The sequence below is a fragment of the Muscardinus avellanarius genome (assembly GCF_963383645.1).
Source record: "Muscardinus avellanarius genome assembly, chromosome: 3".
NCBI lineage: Eukaryota > Metazoa > Chordata > Mammalia > Rodentia > Gliridae > Muscardinus > Muscardinus avellanarius.
The window spans coordinates 44,710,605-44,728,121 of NC_137788.1; the positions used below are offsets into that span (position 1 = coordinate 44,710,605).

Below are 17,517 nucleotides of genomic sequence, written 5' to 3' on the forward strand. Positions count from 1 at the left end.
TTAGGAACCAGAAAGGAGGGGGGAAAAAAAAAACCCAATGGTTCCTAACAGAATTAGAACAGCGCCGGGCACTGAACCGGCGCTGGGTGCATGCCTGCTGAATGAAGCAATGAGTGAGTGTGCAGAGGTCAACTTACTCAGTTCAAGGCTCAGGTCCCCTTACGCCTCGGGGCGCGGACCGCCACTCACCCGGGAACTATGGGGCACTTCGAAGTGTCCTCGAGCGAGCTGCAAGCCCTCGCTGCACACCGCCTCCGCTTCGGGAGCTCCGGAGCTCTAACCTGCCCCAGCAGGGCTCCTCCTTACCAGCCTCGGAGCGCTCACTGGAGCCAAACCTGGCGCCTCGCTAAGGCTACAAATGGAGAAAAGAGAATTTCGCGCCAAACGGCGTGGCCCCGCCCCTAGGACGTCCCCACGCAGCGCCTCCTCCGGCCGCCCCGCCCACCAACCGAGCGCGTGACGTATATCCGCCGACGTGCAGCGGCCATCATTGATTTGATGGGCGCGCAGTTAGCGGAAGTTTGCCACGCCGCAGTTTCCGGTTCCCAAGTGGACGCCTAAGCAGTTTAGAGAGATTTCCTCCACCTTTCTTCATCGCTCTCGATTTTTTTTAAACCTGGATGTGACGCATTAAAGGACCCGACGGAAGTAGAATTGAAGGCGACTTAAAATGGCGAACCGTACGGTGAAGGATGCGCACAGTATCCATGGCACCAACCCTCAATATCTGGTGGAGAAGATCATTCGGACACGAATCTATGAGTCCAAATACTGGAAAGAAGAGTGCTTTGGACTTACGGGTGAGTGAGAGCGCGCAGGCCCCTTCTAGGCCCCTTCTAGGCCCCTTGTGGCCTGTTTCTCCTAACTCGGTGCCGAAAGGACCAACCCTTGACTGACTGAAGTCCTTCCTGGAGGGAATTTGTCAGTCATTCAGAAAAATTTGAATGCCTACCATATGCCTAGGATTTGTATTGAGCATTGAGAACACAAGTGAATCTGATAGGGCCCTAGCTTATTTCAGTTCTTTGTGTCACTCCAGGTTTAATGATAGCCTCTTGGATTCCAAATAGTGTTAAGCACAGAGACCCGGATACAACTTCTCAAAGGCCTTAAATGTCACCATGCCCAAAACCCTACTCTTACTGCCCTCAATATGGGTCAGTTCTAGTATTTCCAGGTTCGGGTCTTCACACAAGTTTTTAAGGGAAGCTTTCTGGGTAGTCTTCTGACCCTTTTCGAATTCTGGCATTAAATACATGCCCTGTGACACTGTTGCTGTGGACCTCGAGCAAGTAGGTCACTTAAGCTTTCTTAGCTCGTATTTTCCTTACATGGAAATAGGGACAGTGCTAGAACTTTATTCATGGACTGTTGTAAAGATTAAATGAGCCAGGCGTAGTGACATACGTCTATATTCTCAAGAGGCTGAGGCAGGAGTATTGCAAGTTCGAGTCCAGCCTGGGCAACTTAGTCAGACCTTGTATCAAAATTTTAAAGGGTATAGATATAAGTCTCAGTGTTAGCTGGGCATGGTGGGGCATCCTTGTAATCCCAGCTCATGGGAGGCTGAGACAGAGGATCACACAGATTCAAAGTCAGCCTTGGCTACTTAGTGAGGCTGTCAACAGCTTAGTGAGACCCTGTTTCCAAATAAAGTATAAAATAGGTCTGGGAGTATAGCCTGGAGGTAGAAAAGCCCCTCAGTTCCACCCTTAGTAACACACACACACACACACACACACACACACACACACCTACTAAGTCTCAGTGTTAGAGCACTTGCTAGCATGCCAGAGGACCTAGGTTCAATCTCCAGTATGGTTAAAAAGAAAAAGAAGGAAAAATTTAAATGAGATAATACTAAATACTTAGTAGGGAACCTGGTATATGGTAGTCTTTGAGTTTTTATTAGCTGCTGTCATTACCATTATTGTTATTACTTTTATTAATACATATTTGTTCTCCTAATATTAAGCTCTTGGTGACTATTTAGGAGTTCCAGCCAAGGAAGGTAATGCACACCTGTAATCTCAGTACCTGGGAGGCTGAGACAGGAGGATGGAAGGTTAGAGACCAGCCTCAACAAACTAGCAAGACCCTGCTTTAAAATCAAAAATTTTAAAGGCTTGGGGTATAACTTGGAAGTAGAATGACCCAAGTTTAATCTCCAGTACCATTAAAAAAAATTTTTAGGCATTCCAAACCTTGAACCAGTTCCACCTCCAACCAAGAAAAACTTAGGCCTAATATGTCTGAGAAGTTACTCTGTTTTTGTTTGTTTTTTCCTTTCTTTTAGCTGAACTTGTAGTGGATAAAGCCATGGAGTTAAGGTTTGTGGGTGGCGTCTATGGTGGAAACATAAAGCCAACTCCCTTTCTGTGTTTAACCTTGAAGATGCTTCAGATTCAACCTGAGAAGGATATCATTGTAGAGTTTATAAAAAATGAAGATTTCAAGTGAGTGCATTATTAACTAGCTAATATAAAAGCTTCAGTTTGTAAACTGGATGTAGTGGCACATGCTTGTAATCCCAGCGCTTGGGAGGCTGAGACAGGAGGATCAACAGTTTGTGGCCACCAGCCTCAGCTACTTAGTGAGGCCCTTTGCAACTCAGTGACAACCTGTTTTCAAATAAAAAATAGGGCTGGGGGTGTAGCTCAGAGGTAGAATGTCCCTGGGTTCCATCCCCAGTAAAGCAAACAAAAATAAATAAAAGCTTCAGTTTGTGTTGTTCAGAGTTGAGCTTTGATTAAAATGGGTAAGCAGCACCGGGCGTGGTGCCACACACTTGTAATCCCCGCGCTTGGGAGGTGGGGAGAGGAGGATCGTGCAGGTTCGAAGCCAGCCTTGCTGACTTAAGAGACCCTGTTTCCAAATAAAAATATAACATAGATCTGAGAGTGTAGCCTGGAGAAGGCCCCTGGGTTTCACCCCCAGTACCACCAATAAATAAATAAGTAAATAAGACGGGTAAGCAGAGCTGGGTGTGGTGGTGCAGACTTGTAATCCGAGCATTTCAGAGTCTGAGACAGGAGGATTGTGGTTCGTGGACAACTTCAGCTAGTTAGTGTGGTCCTTTGTAACTCAGTGAGACTCTGTTTCAAAATAAAAAATAAAAAAATAGGGCTGGGGGATGTAGCTCAGAGGTAGAATGCCCCTGGGTTCCATCCCCAGTACCACAATAAATAAATAAATTAATTAATTTTTAAAAACTGGGTAAGCATAGCTGAATGTGGTGGCTCATACTTGTAATCACAATACTTGGGAGGTTGAGACAGGAGGATCACAGGTTCAAATCCAGCACAGTAACTTAGCAAGACCCTATTTCAAGATAAAAAATAAAATAGGGCTAGGGGTATAGATCAGAGGTAGAAACCCCCCACCCATTTCAATCCCCAGCATCACACACACACACACACACACACACACACACACACACAAAGATGGGTAAACATGATGGATCTCATTTCCAGAGAGTTCCATTCCAGATTTTAGCCCTTCAGACCTTGAGCTTATATTTTGTCTATTCTAGTTGTTTTAATCTTCTACTTTATATTCTCAATATTGGTAATTTTTCTTTTAAAAAAGGATTTCAAGAACCGGGTATGATAGTGTGGGTATGATAATGCATGTCTATAATCCCAGTACTTGGGAGGCTGAGACAGGAGATTTGTAGGTTGAAGGACAACCTTAGCAACATAGTGAGACTCTCCGCATGACTTTGTTTTGAAAACTAAAAAGGGATCGGTCTTTAACTCAGAGGAAAATGCCCCTGAGTTCAGTCCCCTGTACCACAAATTTTTTTAAAAAAAAAAGGAGTTCACAAGTTAAATGAATATATATTACATGGAAGTGAGTGCCTAATATATTGTTGGAAGACACTGAATGTTCAGGAATAGAGAAAACAACATAGGATGGTAATTAAAGAGGTAGATCTAGATTCCTGTGCAGACATTGTTACTCATTAACCTTGGAGACATTCCTTTAATTTTTAAACTTTCTCTGTAAATGGGGATATTATTATCTCCTCATAGGATTTATAGGAGAATTAAAGAAGATAATGCACACAAATCAACACAAATCCTATTGCATGGTAAACACCTAAAAAATGTCTTACTATTATTCATTCTCAAGGAGCTCACAGAAGTTTAGAGACATATACAATTATAGCCTACCATGTACAATGCTGTGTTCAAAGGGCTTCACATATAGTAACTCATTTTACTTTCAAAACAAAAGTATAAAATTATTACCCCTACTTTACAGAGTATGAAACTGAGGCTTAAAGAGATTTAAGTGATTTGCTCAGGGTCAAACAGCTAGTAAGTGGTAAAGATAGCTTCAGAGTCCATATTATTTGCCATACTATTTTGCTTCTCATATAAAGAAACAGTTGCCTCTTACTGTCCAAGTGAAGACTTAAGCAAAAAGTTACTTGCAGCAGGGCCACCAGGTCATGCAAGCTTGAAATCCCTGTGCTTGGAAGGTAGAGACAGGAGGATTGAGCAGGTTCGCTGGTTTAAGAGACCCTGTTTCCAAATAAAAGTATAAAAGGTTTGAGAGTGTAGCCTGGAGGTAGAAGGGCTTCCAGGAACCCCAGTACCACCAAAAAAAAAAAAAAAAAAAAGTTACATACAGACTATAGAGGAAAGGAAGGGATCCTAAAGTTAGGCACTTACTGTAAATTATATGCTGTTCTCTGCATTTCTTGCACTTCTTAGTTAATTCACCAAGCCAATAAATTAGGTAGTATCATCTCCATTTTTCAAGGATTGAGAAAACAAGTAACTTGCTCATTGTCACAGTGAATCATGAAATCAGAATTTAACTCAGATGACCTTGACTTTTATCCAGAACTCTCATTTGTCACTTTGTGTACTTACTCGGGTATTGTTATTAAATATATCTTACTGTTAAATAATAACCTCCTGTTAAATTCAGTATCTCATTTGGTTATTAGAATAATCCTGTGAATTAAGTAAGTTTTATCCAAGTTTTATAGATGATACTCCAAAAGTTGAGCAACATGTACCAAGTTTCCACACCCAAAGAAAGGGAAACTTCAACTTGGTCCCCATAGTTTATCCATCTTCTGCTTTATACTGGCTCCAAAACTACAGCTTTTTTGTATGCCAAAAAGAAAGAACCTGTGTATACACTCCTGTCATAAGAAGAGCTAGTTCTAAAACTCAGGAACGTTTTAGGATGACCTGTTGTTTCACCGTTTCCTCTGTCAGGTATGTCCGCATGTTGGGAGCACTTTACATGAGGCTGACAGGCACTGCAATTGATTGCTATAAGTACTTGGAGCCTTTATACAACGACTATCGGAAAATTAAGAGCCAGAACCGAAATGGGGGTGAGTATGATGCCAAGTCTGGACTGTTATTCCTAAACCAGTTTTTGTTTCACCAGGACCTCTGCTCTCAGATTATCACATACACCGAGTTCTTCTCTTCATCTGCATCGTTTGTTTTCAGCCAAGTCTTCCATCTCTCCTGGAGTGTTCATTTTTACTATTATCTTCTAGTTAGCCTTACCCATTCTGCCCGTCTGCTTCCCTTTCCATCTGCATCTCATGTTAATTCCTGCCTTGCTTCATGAGCTCTCCATACGGCTCTATCTCACAAGATCCAGCTACAGAATGGCTTTTCTATAAAACACTTTACTAACCTGCCCAAAGACAGTTTGTTGTTGTTGTTGTTATGGGGTTTTTTGTTGTTGTTGTTGTCTTTTTTTTTTTTTTTTTTTGCGGGTCTGGGGATGAAACCCAGGGCATTTGACCTCTGAGCTACACCCCTGCCATGGTTTTTATTCTTATTTTGAAACAGGGTCTCACTAAGTTATGGAGGGCCTCACTAAGTAGCTGAGGCTGTATGCAAACCACAATCCTCCGATGTCAGCCTCCCAAATGCTGAGATTATAAGCGTGCGCCACCACGCCCGGCTTGACAGTTTTTCAGTTACTTTTGTTGGTCTTATCTCTAGAACTGTACTCCACATTGCAAAATATAGAGTAAGTGTACTCGTACTTATGTAGGAATTCCACTGAAAAATTAACAAGCATATTCTAGGGGACAGCTCCACACTGTTACAAAGAGATCATTTTTAAGCTGACAAAGAATTCAGGGTAGTATAAGCAAAACCTTTTTTTTACTTTGTGTTATAACAAAAAGGAATAATTGGCTTTTCCCTCTACATGCATCACTAAATAGTAGAAATTTATAATTTGGTACAGGTTGAGTATTCTTTTTCCAGAATAGTTGGGACCAGAATGTTTCAGAGTTTTTTAGATTTTGGAATATTTACATAAATTTTACTTTTTTTTTTTTTTTTGCGGGTCTGGAGATGGAACCCAGAGGCATTTGACCTCCAAGTTACACCCCCTGCCCTATTTTTTATTCTTTTTTTTTTTTTTTCTTTGTGTGTGTGTGTGTGTGTGTGTGTGTGTGTGTGTGTGTGTAGTACTGGGGATGGAACCCAGGGGCATTCTACCTCCAAGCTCCATCTCCAGCCCTATTTTTTTTCTTTATTTTGAAACAGGGTCTCACTGAGTTGCAAAAGGCCTCACTAACTAGCTGAGGCTGTCCACAAACCGCAATCCTCTGGTCTCAGCCTCCCGAATGCTGGGATTACAAGCGTGTGCCACCACACCCAGCTCTGGTTGAACATAACTAATTCAGAAATCTAGTATGTTCCAAAATCTGAAACATTTTGAATGTTATGTTCACTTTCAAAAAGTTTCATATCTTGGATTTTTGAATTAGGGATGTTTAACCTGTATTATGCTTTAAACTTTTATTAATTGAACAAATATATACTAACTGGGCATAGTGGCACATACCTGTAATTCCAGTACTTAGGAGACTGATAGGAGGATCACAGGTAAGTGCTGCAGTATATCTTAGAGGTAGAATGCCTCTGGGATCAATCCCCATTACCAAAAAGAATGAAAGGCTGAGAATAGATTTATTTTGGCTCATGGCTTTAGAGATTTCAATCCATGGTCAGCTGTTTCCATTAGTTTGGGCCTGAGGTGAGGCAGAGTTTCAAGGTGGAAGGGTGTAGAAGAAAGCTGCTGGCCGGGCATGGTAGCACATGCTTGTAATCCCAGCGCACAGGAGGCTGGGACAGGAGGATCGCACAGGTTCGAAGCCAGCCTCAGCTACTTAGGCTCTCAGCAACCTAGTGAGACCCTGTTTCCAAATAAAATATAAAATAGGTCTGGGAGTATAGCCTGGAGATAGAAAAGCCCCTGGGTTCCACCCCCAGTACCACAAAAAATAAAAAAGAAGAAGAAGAAAGCTGCTTATTTCCTGGCAGCCAGGAAACAGAGAGAAAGGGACTGGAGACAAGAACTACCCTTCCAGAGCTTTACCCCCAACCAGGCTTTACCTCCCAATGGTCCACTCATCAGGCAACATGGTCAGAACCTTTTGACCCAGCCACTGCCTAAATGCTTCACCTCTCTATTGCTGCTCTGAGGACCAAGCCTTTAAAACATGAGTCTTGCCGGGCGTGGTGGCGCACGCTTGTAATCCTAGCGCTTGGGAGGCAGAGACAGGAGGATCATCGCGTAGGTTCGAAGCCAGCCGCGCTGGCTTAAGAGATCCTGTTTCCAAATAAAAAATATAAAATAGGTCTGGGAGTGTAGCCCAGAGGTAGAAGGGTTTCCAGGAACCCCAGTACCAACAAAAAAACAACAAAAAAACATGAGTCTTTGGGGTACTTCAGAGAGAGAGAGAGAGAGAGAGAGAGTGTGTGTGTGTGTTTTATTGGGGATTGATACTAAAGGTGTTCTGCCTTCAAGCTGCAGCCCTAGCTCTTTTTATTTTCTCTTTTCAAACTATCTCACTAGGTTGCTAAAGCTGTCCTTAATTCTGTAATCATCCTCTCTCAGCCTTCCAAGTACAGGGATTACAGGCATGCACCACCACACGCCAATAGACACTTCATATTTAAACCATATTTAACTCTCTTCTCCCTAGTTTGCTTGAGCTAATGTGTTTTTCTTTCAGAGTTTGAATTGATGCATGTAGATGAATTCATTGATGAACTACTGCACAGTGAGAGAGTCTGTGATATCATTCTGCCCCGGCTACAGGTAAGAGACAAAAGTCTATTATTGGAGTGACTCAGCACTGAAGCCCGAGAGGGCTGAAGCCCTAGCATATGGGTCCTCTTAATAAGTCATCTTCATATCATCTTCATATCTGTGAAAAAGGCAAGAGAATAGGGAGCGAGGAAAGCAGGTAAAGTATTTGAAGATCAGCGCTTTAAAAGTGAATAGTTAACACAGGAAAATTGATAGAGTTCTAGATCTCAGACTGTAGTGATCCTGGGGTGATTTTATTTCTTCCAACCTTCATAGAATTTTGATAAAAGGTGAGTGAAAGCTAAGTAGCATATGAATGATACTATTCTACAGTTACCTATCTAGGCCATCTAATATGCTTTACACCCTTGAAATAAGAAAATGGTTGAGAGATCTAATGAGTCAGTCCATTTGGCACTTTTGAACTTACCTTGCCTTTCGTGTTCTTAGTCACTGAAATAAACAGTAAGCTGTGTTCCAAATGAAAATGGAACCAGGAGATAAAATGTTTATGGCCAGTTCAAAATGCATGAATCTCAACAGCTCTCTGAATCCTATATCTAATGAAGATTCAGTGTTACTCTAGAGCGAGCCTCTGTTGAAACTACCAACATGTCTCAGCCATGAACTTATTTGCCTTGGATTTTGTGTATTTATGAAGCTCACATGTTTGCCTATGCATTTATTGATTGATATGAAATTCTAGTGACTTTAGTATATAAGATCACAGAAGCCAGGCCTAGTGGCACACAGTTGTAACCCCAGCATTCGGGAGGCTGAGACAAGAGGATTGTTGCTCGCAGATAGCTTCAGCTACTTAGTGAGGCCCTTCGCAACTCAGTGAGACCCTGTTTCAAAAATAAAAAGTCTGAGAGAATAGAGCTAGGGGTGTAGCTCAGAGGTACAGTGCTCCTAAGTTCTATCCCCAGCACCACAAACACACAAGAAAAGAATAAAAAATAGGGCAGGGGTGTGTGGCTTGTAGGTAGAATGTGTCTGGGTTCATTCCCCAGTACCGCCAAAAAAAAAAAAAAAGAATATAAGATCACTGGAGCTAGAATGACAGAAAATGGATTTGTACTCTTTGTATTTATGTTTGTAGGGGAATTTATTTCTCTTTCTCTCTCTCTCTCTCTATATATATATATATATATATATTTTTTTTTTTTTTTTTTTTTTTATTGGTGCATTGTAGTCGTATATCTTATTTTGCAGGTCTGGGGATGGAATTCAGGGGCCTTCAACCTCCAAGCTACACCCCCTGCCCTATTTTTTCTCTATTTTAAAACAGGTCTCACTAAGTTGCAGAGGGCCTCACTAAATGGCTAAGGCCCTCCGCAAACGACAATCCTCCAGTCTCAGCCTCCCAGATGCTGCGATTACAAGCGTGCGCCACCACGCCCGGCTGTAGTCCTGTATCTTAATGGGTACAAGATGGTAGAAGCATGCGTGCACACGTCACTCATTTAGCCCTAGCCCCAATTTCCCCCCCCTCCCACCTCCCATCCCCTCATGTCGCCTTATTTACCCATCTATAGTTTCTCCTTCTTTGTCTAGAGTTTCTCCTATGATGTAGGGGAATTTTAAAAGGGCATATAAATTCCAGGTATATTAAATTCCTTGGGAAAATCTGAACTGTCTGAAATGGTCACCAAAATTGTTGCTCTGGCTTTTGTCTGTCCTAGAAGCCCAGTGTTGGGGCCTCAGGATATGGAGGAAATGGCAGTGACTCCTATCTTTTGTGTTCTCTGTAGAAGCGCTATGTGCTAGAGGAGGCGGAGCAACTGGAGCCTCGGGTCAGTGCTCTAGAAGAGGACATGGATGATGTGGAATCCAGTGAAGAGGAGGAGGAAGAAGATGAAAAGGTGAGGTCCTTGAGAGTTTAAGGGTTGAAGAAAGATGAGATTAGACTTTTTGTGCTTTTATTTTCGGACTTTCTTTAACAGAAAAGCAACATTTTCTTATTAAAAGTATGAGCCCATGATTCGTATTTTTTGTTTATTTGTTTGTTTTGGGTTTTTTTGCGGGTCTGGGTATGGAACCCAGGGGCATTCGACCTCTGAGCTACACCCCATGCCCTATTTTGTGTTCTTTATTTTGAAACCGGGTCTCACTGAGTTGCAGAGGGCCTCACTAAGTAGCTGAGGCTGTCTGTGAACCGCGATCCTCCAGGTCTCAGCCTCCTGAATGCTGGGATTACAAGGGTGCGCCACCATGCCCGGTCATGTTTTATATTTTAGCTCCACCATTTAGAAGTGGCATAATCTTAATTTTTTTTCCTTCTTTTCCTGGTGTGGGGGACTAAACCCAAGGTCTCACTGGGTGGGCGTGGTGGCACACCCTTGTAATCCCAGCATGTGGGAGACTGAGAAAGAAAGGTCACAGTTTGTGGATAGCCTCAGCTACTTAGTGAGGCCATTTGCAAGTCAGTGAGACCGGTTTCAAAATAAAAAAAGCCGGGCGTGGTGGCCCACGCTTATAGTCCCCCTGTTTGGGAGGCTGAGACAGAAGGATCTTACAGGTTCAACACCAGCCTCAGCTACTTAGTGAGGCTCTCGGCAACTTAGTGAGACCCTGTTTCCAAATAAAATAGAAAATAGGTCTGGGAGTATAGCCCAGAGGTAGAAAGCCTCTGGGTTCAATCCCCAGTACCACCAAAAAAAAAAAAAAAATAGGGCTGGGGCTGGGAGGTAGGTCAGAGGAAAAATGCCCCTGGGTTCCATCCTCAGTACTGCAAAAAAGAAAAACCCAAGGTCTCATACATCCTAAGGACACACTGTAGGACTGAGTTACATCTCCCCATTCTAGTGGTATAATATGCAAATTACTTTAATTTTCTCTTCTGTAAAATGGGAGTAACAATCGATTTCTTTCAAGTCTGTTATAAAGTATTAAATGAATTGACACATACATAAAGCTCTTAGCATATTGTTGGCACATCAGAATTACTTATTAAATGGTAGCTGTTAAAATTAAAACTTGGGGAAAAAACACATTTTTAGTTGAGCCTTTTCTAAGGAATAATAGTTTAAAGGGGAAATGCCTACTGTCTTATTTGTGTTCTTTCAATACTAGTTATAATGCTGAAAACTTGAAAACATGCTGACAAAGCCGGGCATGGTTGCGCACACTTGTAATCCCCACACATGGGAGGCTGAGAGAGGAGGATCACACAGGCTCGAAGCCAGCCTCAGCTTCTGAATGAGGCTCTCAGCAGCTTAGTGAGACCCTGTTTCCAAAAAAATATGAAAAAAATATATAGGTCTAAGAGTATAGCCTGGAGGTAGAAAGCCCCTAGGTGCTACCCCCAGTACCATGAAAAAAAGAAAAGAAAACATGCTGACCAACTATCAGAAACTGTTAATATCAACTCAACCGACTGTTAGGCAGCCTTTTTTTTTTTTTTTTAACCATACTGGGGATTGAACCCAGTGGCATTCTACCTCCAAGACTAATCATATATATACTAATCATATATATATATATATATATTTTTTTTTTTTTTTTGGTGGTACTAGGGGTGAAACCCAGGGGCTTTTCTACCTCTGGGCTATACTCCCAGACTTCTTTTATACTTTATTTGGAAACGGTCTCACTGAGTTGCTGAGAGCCTCACTAAGTAGCTGAGGCTGGCTTTGAACTTGTGTGATCCTCCTATCTCAGCCTCCCAAGTGCTGGGATTACAAGCGTGCGCCACCACACCCGGCTGTTAATGTTAATTTATTCACCTTTCAATTTTTCATATAAACCCACTTGGTCATGGATTATTTATTATCTTTTATACATTGCTGGATTAGGTTCACTAGTATTTTATTTAGGCGTTATGTTTGAACAACATTGGCCTCTAATTTTCCTTTCTCATGATGTCTTTCTACTGTTTTGTCAAAATTACATTCCCCTCATGAAATTAATTGGAAATTAGTTCCTCTTTAGTCTCTGAAAAAACTTACAAAGATTTAAGTGATATGTCACTTGAGGTTTTAAGTAACATCTTAGGAACGTAGCCACTTTTATGTACATCTTCATGCATTCAGAAAATCTGTTTCTTACTGTTGAACACTTACTAGAAAATTTGTTTTTATAATATTTGTAATACATGTATTTTTTTCCCCTGGTACTGGGGGTAGAACTTGGGCTTTTCTACTTCCGGGCTTTACTCCCAGACCTATTTTATACTTTATTTGAAAACAGGGTCCCACTAAGTTGCTGAAGCTGGCTTTGAATCTGTGCCATCCTCCTTTCTCAGCCTCCCAAGCGCTGGGATTACAAGTGTGCACCACCACGCCCAGCTGATGCATGTACTTTTTCATACCTATTTATCCTGCTTCTTCTATTCTTTATACAGGTTTTTTTTTTTCTTTTTTCTTTTTTTTTTTCTTTTTTTTTTTGGTGGTACTGGGGGTGGAACCCAGAGGCTTTCTACCTCCGGGCTATACTCCCAGACCTATTTTCTATTTTATTTGGAAACAGGGTCTCACTAAGTTGCTGAGAGCCTCGCTAAGTAGCTGAGGCTGGCTTCGAACCCATGCAATCCTCCTGTCTCAGCCTCCTAAGCGCAGGGATTACAAGCGTGCGCCACCACGCCCGGCTGTACTGGTTTGGTTTTTAACTATTCTATTTTTTTTTTTTTTGCCATCTTGGAATTTATATCCTATTTTGTGATTGCTGTAGAAATTTTACATGAATACTTAAAGTCTAAGATTAAAATCTTAAATTGTCCCTTTCAAAAAAACTGCAGTGACCATAAAATTAATTCAAGTTTACAATAATCAGTATCATTCCCAATTTACACATTTTTCTTATCTAAGATTGAATCCTTTTAACTTTAAATGTAAACATTATTTCTATACACCATGTTTGTCAATGTCTCTGTGTTTACTGTTTCATCCCTTTCCCATCTGAACATATTTCTATTATCCTCTTCCTTCTGGAATTCTTTAGACTTATCCTTAGTATGGCTATCTTTCTGGTAAATTTTGTTTATCAATAGTCTTTATTTTACTCTCATTCTTAACTTTTTGTGAGTAAACAATTCTAGATTATTTTTTCACATCACTTTTTTTTTTTTAAGGTACTGGGGATTGAACACAGGGGCATCCTACCTTCAAGCTATACCCCCAGCTCTATTTCTTATTCTTTATTTGGAAACAGGATCTTACTAAGTTGTGGAGGGCCAAGTAGCTGAGACTGGCCACAAATCTACGATCCTCCTGTCTCAGACTTCCAAGTACGAGGATTACAAGCACGAGCCACCACACCTTATTACACTTTATTTTTTGTGGTGCTGGTGATTGGATTCCTTCTACTCTGAGCCACACCCCTAACCCCATTTTAATTTGTATATGGAAATAGCATCTTGCTAAGTTGCTGAGGCTGACATTAAACCTGCAGTCGACGTCTCAGCCTCCCAAGTGCTGGGATTACAGGTGTGCGCCACCACGCCTGGCTTCACGTCACCTTAAAAATATTGTTTGAGCTGGGCGTGGTGGCACACGCTTGTAATCCCAGCACTTGGGAGGCTGAGACAGGAGGATTGCATAGGTTCAAAGCCAGCCTCGGCTACTTAGTGAGGCTCTCAGCAACTTAGACCCTGTTTCCAAATAAAATAGAAAATAGGTCTGGGAGTGTAGCCAGGAGGTAGGAAGCCTCTGGATTCCACCCCCAGCACCACAAAAAAAAAATTTTTTTTTTATTCTTCTGACAACCTTTGTTGACCGTGAGGAGTCACTTTCATTCTGCTGTTTCTTTGAGAGTGTTTCCCCCTTGCTTTAAGATCTCTTAATTTATATTACAATTCTGTTATGACCAAGACTTAAGTTTCCTTTTACTTATTCATTCATTTGGCATTGGTATTCCTTTTGCTTTCCAGGTGTTTTATCAGCACTAGGATTTTAAGAGCTTTGCCTTGTCTAAAGTCCCTCCACTCTCTTTAAAGGGTTCTGTTGGATGTCTATAAGCTCTTATTTGATCCCCTTGGTCTCTGTTTACTTTTTTCCTGTGTTTTTCCTCCTGTATTCTGGGTAATTTCTTCAGATATACCTTATAGTTCACTTGCTTTTTCCTGCTGTGTCTAATTGGCTATTTCATCTATCCATTTGACAGTTGTTTAAATTATCAAATATGTTTTTATACTTTTATGTTCTATAATCTCTTTTCTCTTTTTTTTGTGTGTGGTACTGGGGATGGAATCCAGGAGCATTGTACCTCTGAGCCACACCCCTAACCCTGTTTTTTAGTCTTTTTACTTGAAACAGGGTTTCACTGAATTGCAAAGGGCCTCGCTAAGTAGCTGAGGCTGTCCACAAACCGTGATCCTTAGATCTCAGCCTCCCGAATGCTGGGATTACATGCTCACGCCACCACGCCCGGCTGATAAATGGTATTTAGATATCACAGTCTGGGGCACACAAATGGTCATTGCTACCATGTTGGTTGGTGTTACTAGACCTTAGCAGTTGGCAGAGCTAGGGAATGTTTGTTTGTTTGTTTGTTTGTTTGTTTGTTTGTTTGTTTGTACTAGGGATTCAAACCAAGGTGTAATTTATCACTGAGCTACAACCTTAACCCTTTTCCCTTTTTTTTTTTTTTTTTTTTTATTCTGAGACAGGGTTTTAATTAAGATTCCAAGGCTGGCCCATGTTCTATCTTAAACGTGTATATCCCATGTTAATTAAACCTCTGTATTTGTCTCTGGGGGAAAAAAGAAAGAAATGGACTTTGGGACAGGATAGGGAGTATAATCAATGTTCCTAAGTGGCTGTCTGTAATAAGCCTATGCCTATCACTAACCCATCTCTCTCATTTTTAGTTGGAAAGGGTACCGTCACCTGATCATCGCCGCAGAAGCTACCGAGACTTAGACAAGCCTCGTCGCTCTCCCACACTTCGCTACAGGAGAAGTAGAAGTCGATCTCCCAGAAGGTGAGGCCCCAGTCCATGGCCTTTTCCCAGGAGATTCTGAGCCTATAACCTAGAAATTTGGATTTCAGGAAGGAAGAATACCAGGCTATGGACAATGTATTAGTTATTACTGCAAACCCACCCACAAAACCTCATACAACTAGAATCACTTCTTTAGTTCAGAAGTGTGTAGTCATAGATTTAATTTGGGCTTACACATGCAGTGCTTGGAATAAAAGCTGTTTGCTCACCTGTTTTCTGGTCAGCTGTTTACCAGCTGATAGAGGTTGGCCTTAGCAAGGATGGCTTGGGCAACCTTTCATCCTCCAGCAGATTAATTTCGGTATGTCTCATGACAGTTACAGAACTTAAGAGCAAACTAATCTATTAACACAAGTGTTTTTATAGTGTCTGTTTGTACCACATTTGCAAATATCCAATTTTCCAAAGCAAGTTACATGGCCAATCTCAGAGACATAAGAGTGTGAAGTTGCTATAGTTACACAACAAAGGACGTAGATACAGAGAAGGGTAAACAGGAAGAATCTCTGCCACTGGGTTCAATTCCCAGCATAACCCACCAAAAGAATTGGTGCTATTTTTGCAATCTGCAACATCCAGTGCACTAATCTAGACTCTCTTCTTCCTTCTTTTTATTCCTTGTAGGCGGAGTCGATCTCCCAAAAGAAGAAGGTAGGCCTTGAGACATTTCTTGTGAATGAAGAATGCTTTGGGAGTGGGTGTTGGTGTTGTGTGCGTATTGCTAAATATACCTGATGGGCTGACCAGTCTTTTCTTTAGCCCCTCCCCCCGCAGAGAAAGGCATCGGAGTAAGAGCCCTAGACGCCACCGAAGTAGGTCCCGAGATCGGCGACACAGATCCCGCTCCAAGTCCCCAGGTATGGCATTTGGGCCTTTGTCACTGCCTAACTAAGAAATCTAAGAGGAGCAGTTAGACTCTGCAAAACAGGAGTCCCTGACCATACTGTTGTTTAGCAGAAAAGGAAAAGTTACACTAGATTTGAATTAGGGTTCACATTTTGAGTCTTACAAGTTTTGTTGATAATGATGGTGGGCTTTAGTTTTTTCATCTGAAATTATAGAAAAAGGCTTACCAGAGGAGGGGCAAAAACACAATGTGATGTTTATGGAATTAGCCATAGCGTACTGAAAATAGAGGAAGTGGTTCCAGTCACTACTTTCACACACACCCCAATTCAAAGAGCTGCTACCAACAAGTAGTATTCCCAGTATAGGCCAAAAAATATTAAGCTAACAAGAATAATTTGGGGAGGTGAGAATGACAGATTTACGAGTAGAAAAGACAGATGTGGTGGTTCACGCCTGTAATCCCAGTACTTAGGAGGCTGGGACAGGAGGATTGCACGTTCAAGGATAACTTCAGCAACTTAGAAAGATCCTGTTTCAATAAAAAATGCTGAGGCTGTAGCTTAGAGGTGAATGTTCTTCAGTTGAATCCCCAGGACCCCCCCCCCCCACACACACACACATATACACACACACAGAAGGAGTAGGAGTGTTAGAATATGATTTACTCATTTCAGTGACCTTTTCTTCTCTAGGTCATCACCGTAGTCACAGACATAGGAGCCACTCAAAATCTCCTGATAGGTATGGATAGACCTCTATGTTAAGAATTTAAATCTTCATTCAGAAATTAAAGTCCCACTTAAAACTAAGCTGGATCTGAAATTTCTTGTTTTGATGGGGATAATGGATATTCATTCTCTTTCATTACAAGAAAAAATGGGTCTTTTGCCCTCGGGATTACTAGGATTTTATCTCTTGCACTATTTTTAGCTTGTAGAGTTTTGGCTTTGAATCATGGATGAGCCATGGTTCTAGGAGACCTAGGTTATAAGTACTAACTTTTAAAATATAACAGTTGCCAGGCGTGGTGGCACACGCTTGTAATCCCAGCATTTGGGAGGCTGAGACCAGAGGTTCGCGGACAGCCTCAGCTACTTAGTGAGGCCCTCCGCAGCTTAGTGAGACCCTGTTTCAAAATAAAGAATAAAAAATTGGGCAGGGGGTGTAGCTCGGAGGTCAAATGCCTCTGGGTTCATCCCCAGACCCACAATAAAATAAAATATAGCAATTAAGTGACCTTGGACAAGTCACTTTTCATTAAACAGCTGTATGTATTCTTAGCCTCCAAAGTTGTTTCCTTAATGGTAAATTTTGGATAGTAATGCCTGGTTGGACTATTGCTCTGAGACATAATTAAGAAGAAATATGTAATGAATATGATGTGTTCTGTCTTTATCAGTGTCATTCACGAGACCATAGTCTTTCTCAAAAGTCTTTGCCTGCTCACTAACGATTTATATGTATTGCTATTTCAGGTCTAAGAAAAGCCACAAGAAGAGCCGGAGAGGGAATGAGTAGTAGATTCAATTTGGTTTCACTCCAGTGGCTTCATGTGGATAAGAGGGTATCTGTCTATCTGGAAGAATTAAGATCTCTTCAGGCAGCTATAAGAATATTTTAATTTTTTTCTTA

At 41.5% G+C, this 17,517-nt stretch overlaps 1 protein-coding gene across 1 annotated transcript; it reads left to right on the plus strand.

Moving 5' to 3' along the window:
- Positions 1-670: 670 nt before the first annotated feature.
- On the plus strand, positions 671-17,403 carry PRPF38A (pre-mRNA processing factor 38A; the record flags this gene model as incomplete). Its single annotated transcript, XM_080693351.1, has 10 exons — positions 671-800; positions 2,297-2,456; positions 5,238-5,359; positions 8,018-8,103; positions 9,849-9,959; positions 14,903-15,015; positions 15,661-15,687; positions 15,796-15,893; positions 16,578-16,626; positions 17,361-17,403. The coding sequence occupies 10 exons, from the start codon at positions 671-673 to the stop codon at positions 17,401-17,403; spliced, it is 939 nt and encodes a 312-aa protein (XP_080549477.1).
- Positions 17,404-17,517: the final 114 nt, after the last annotated feature.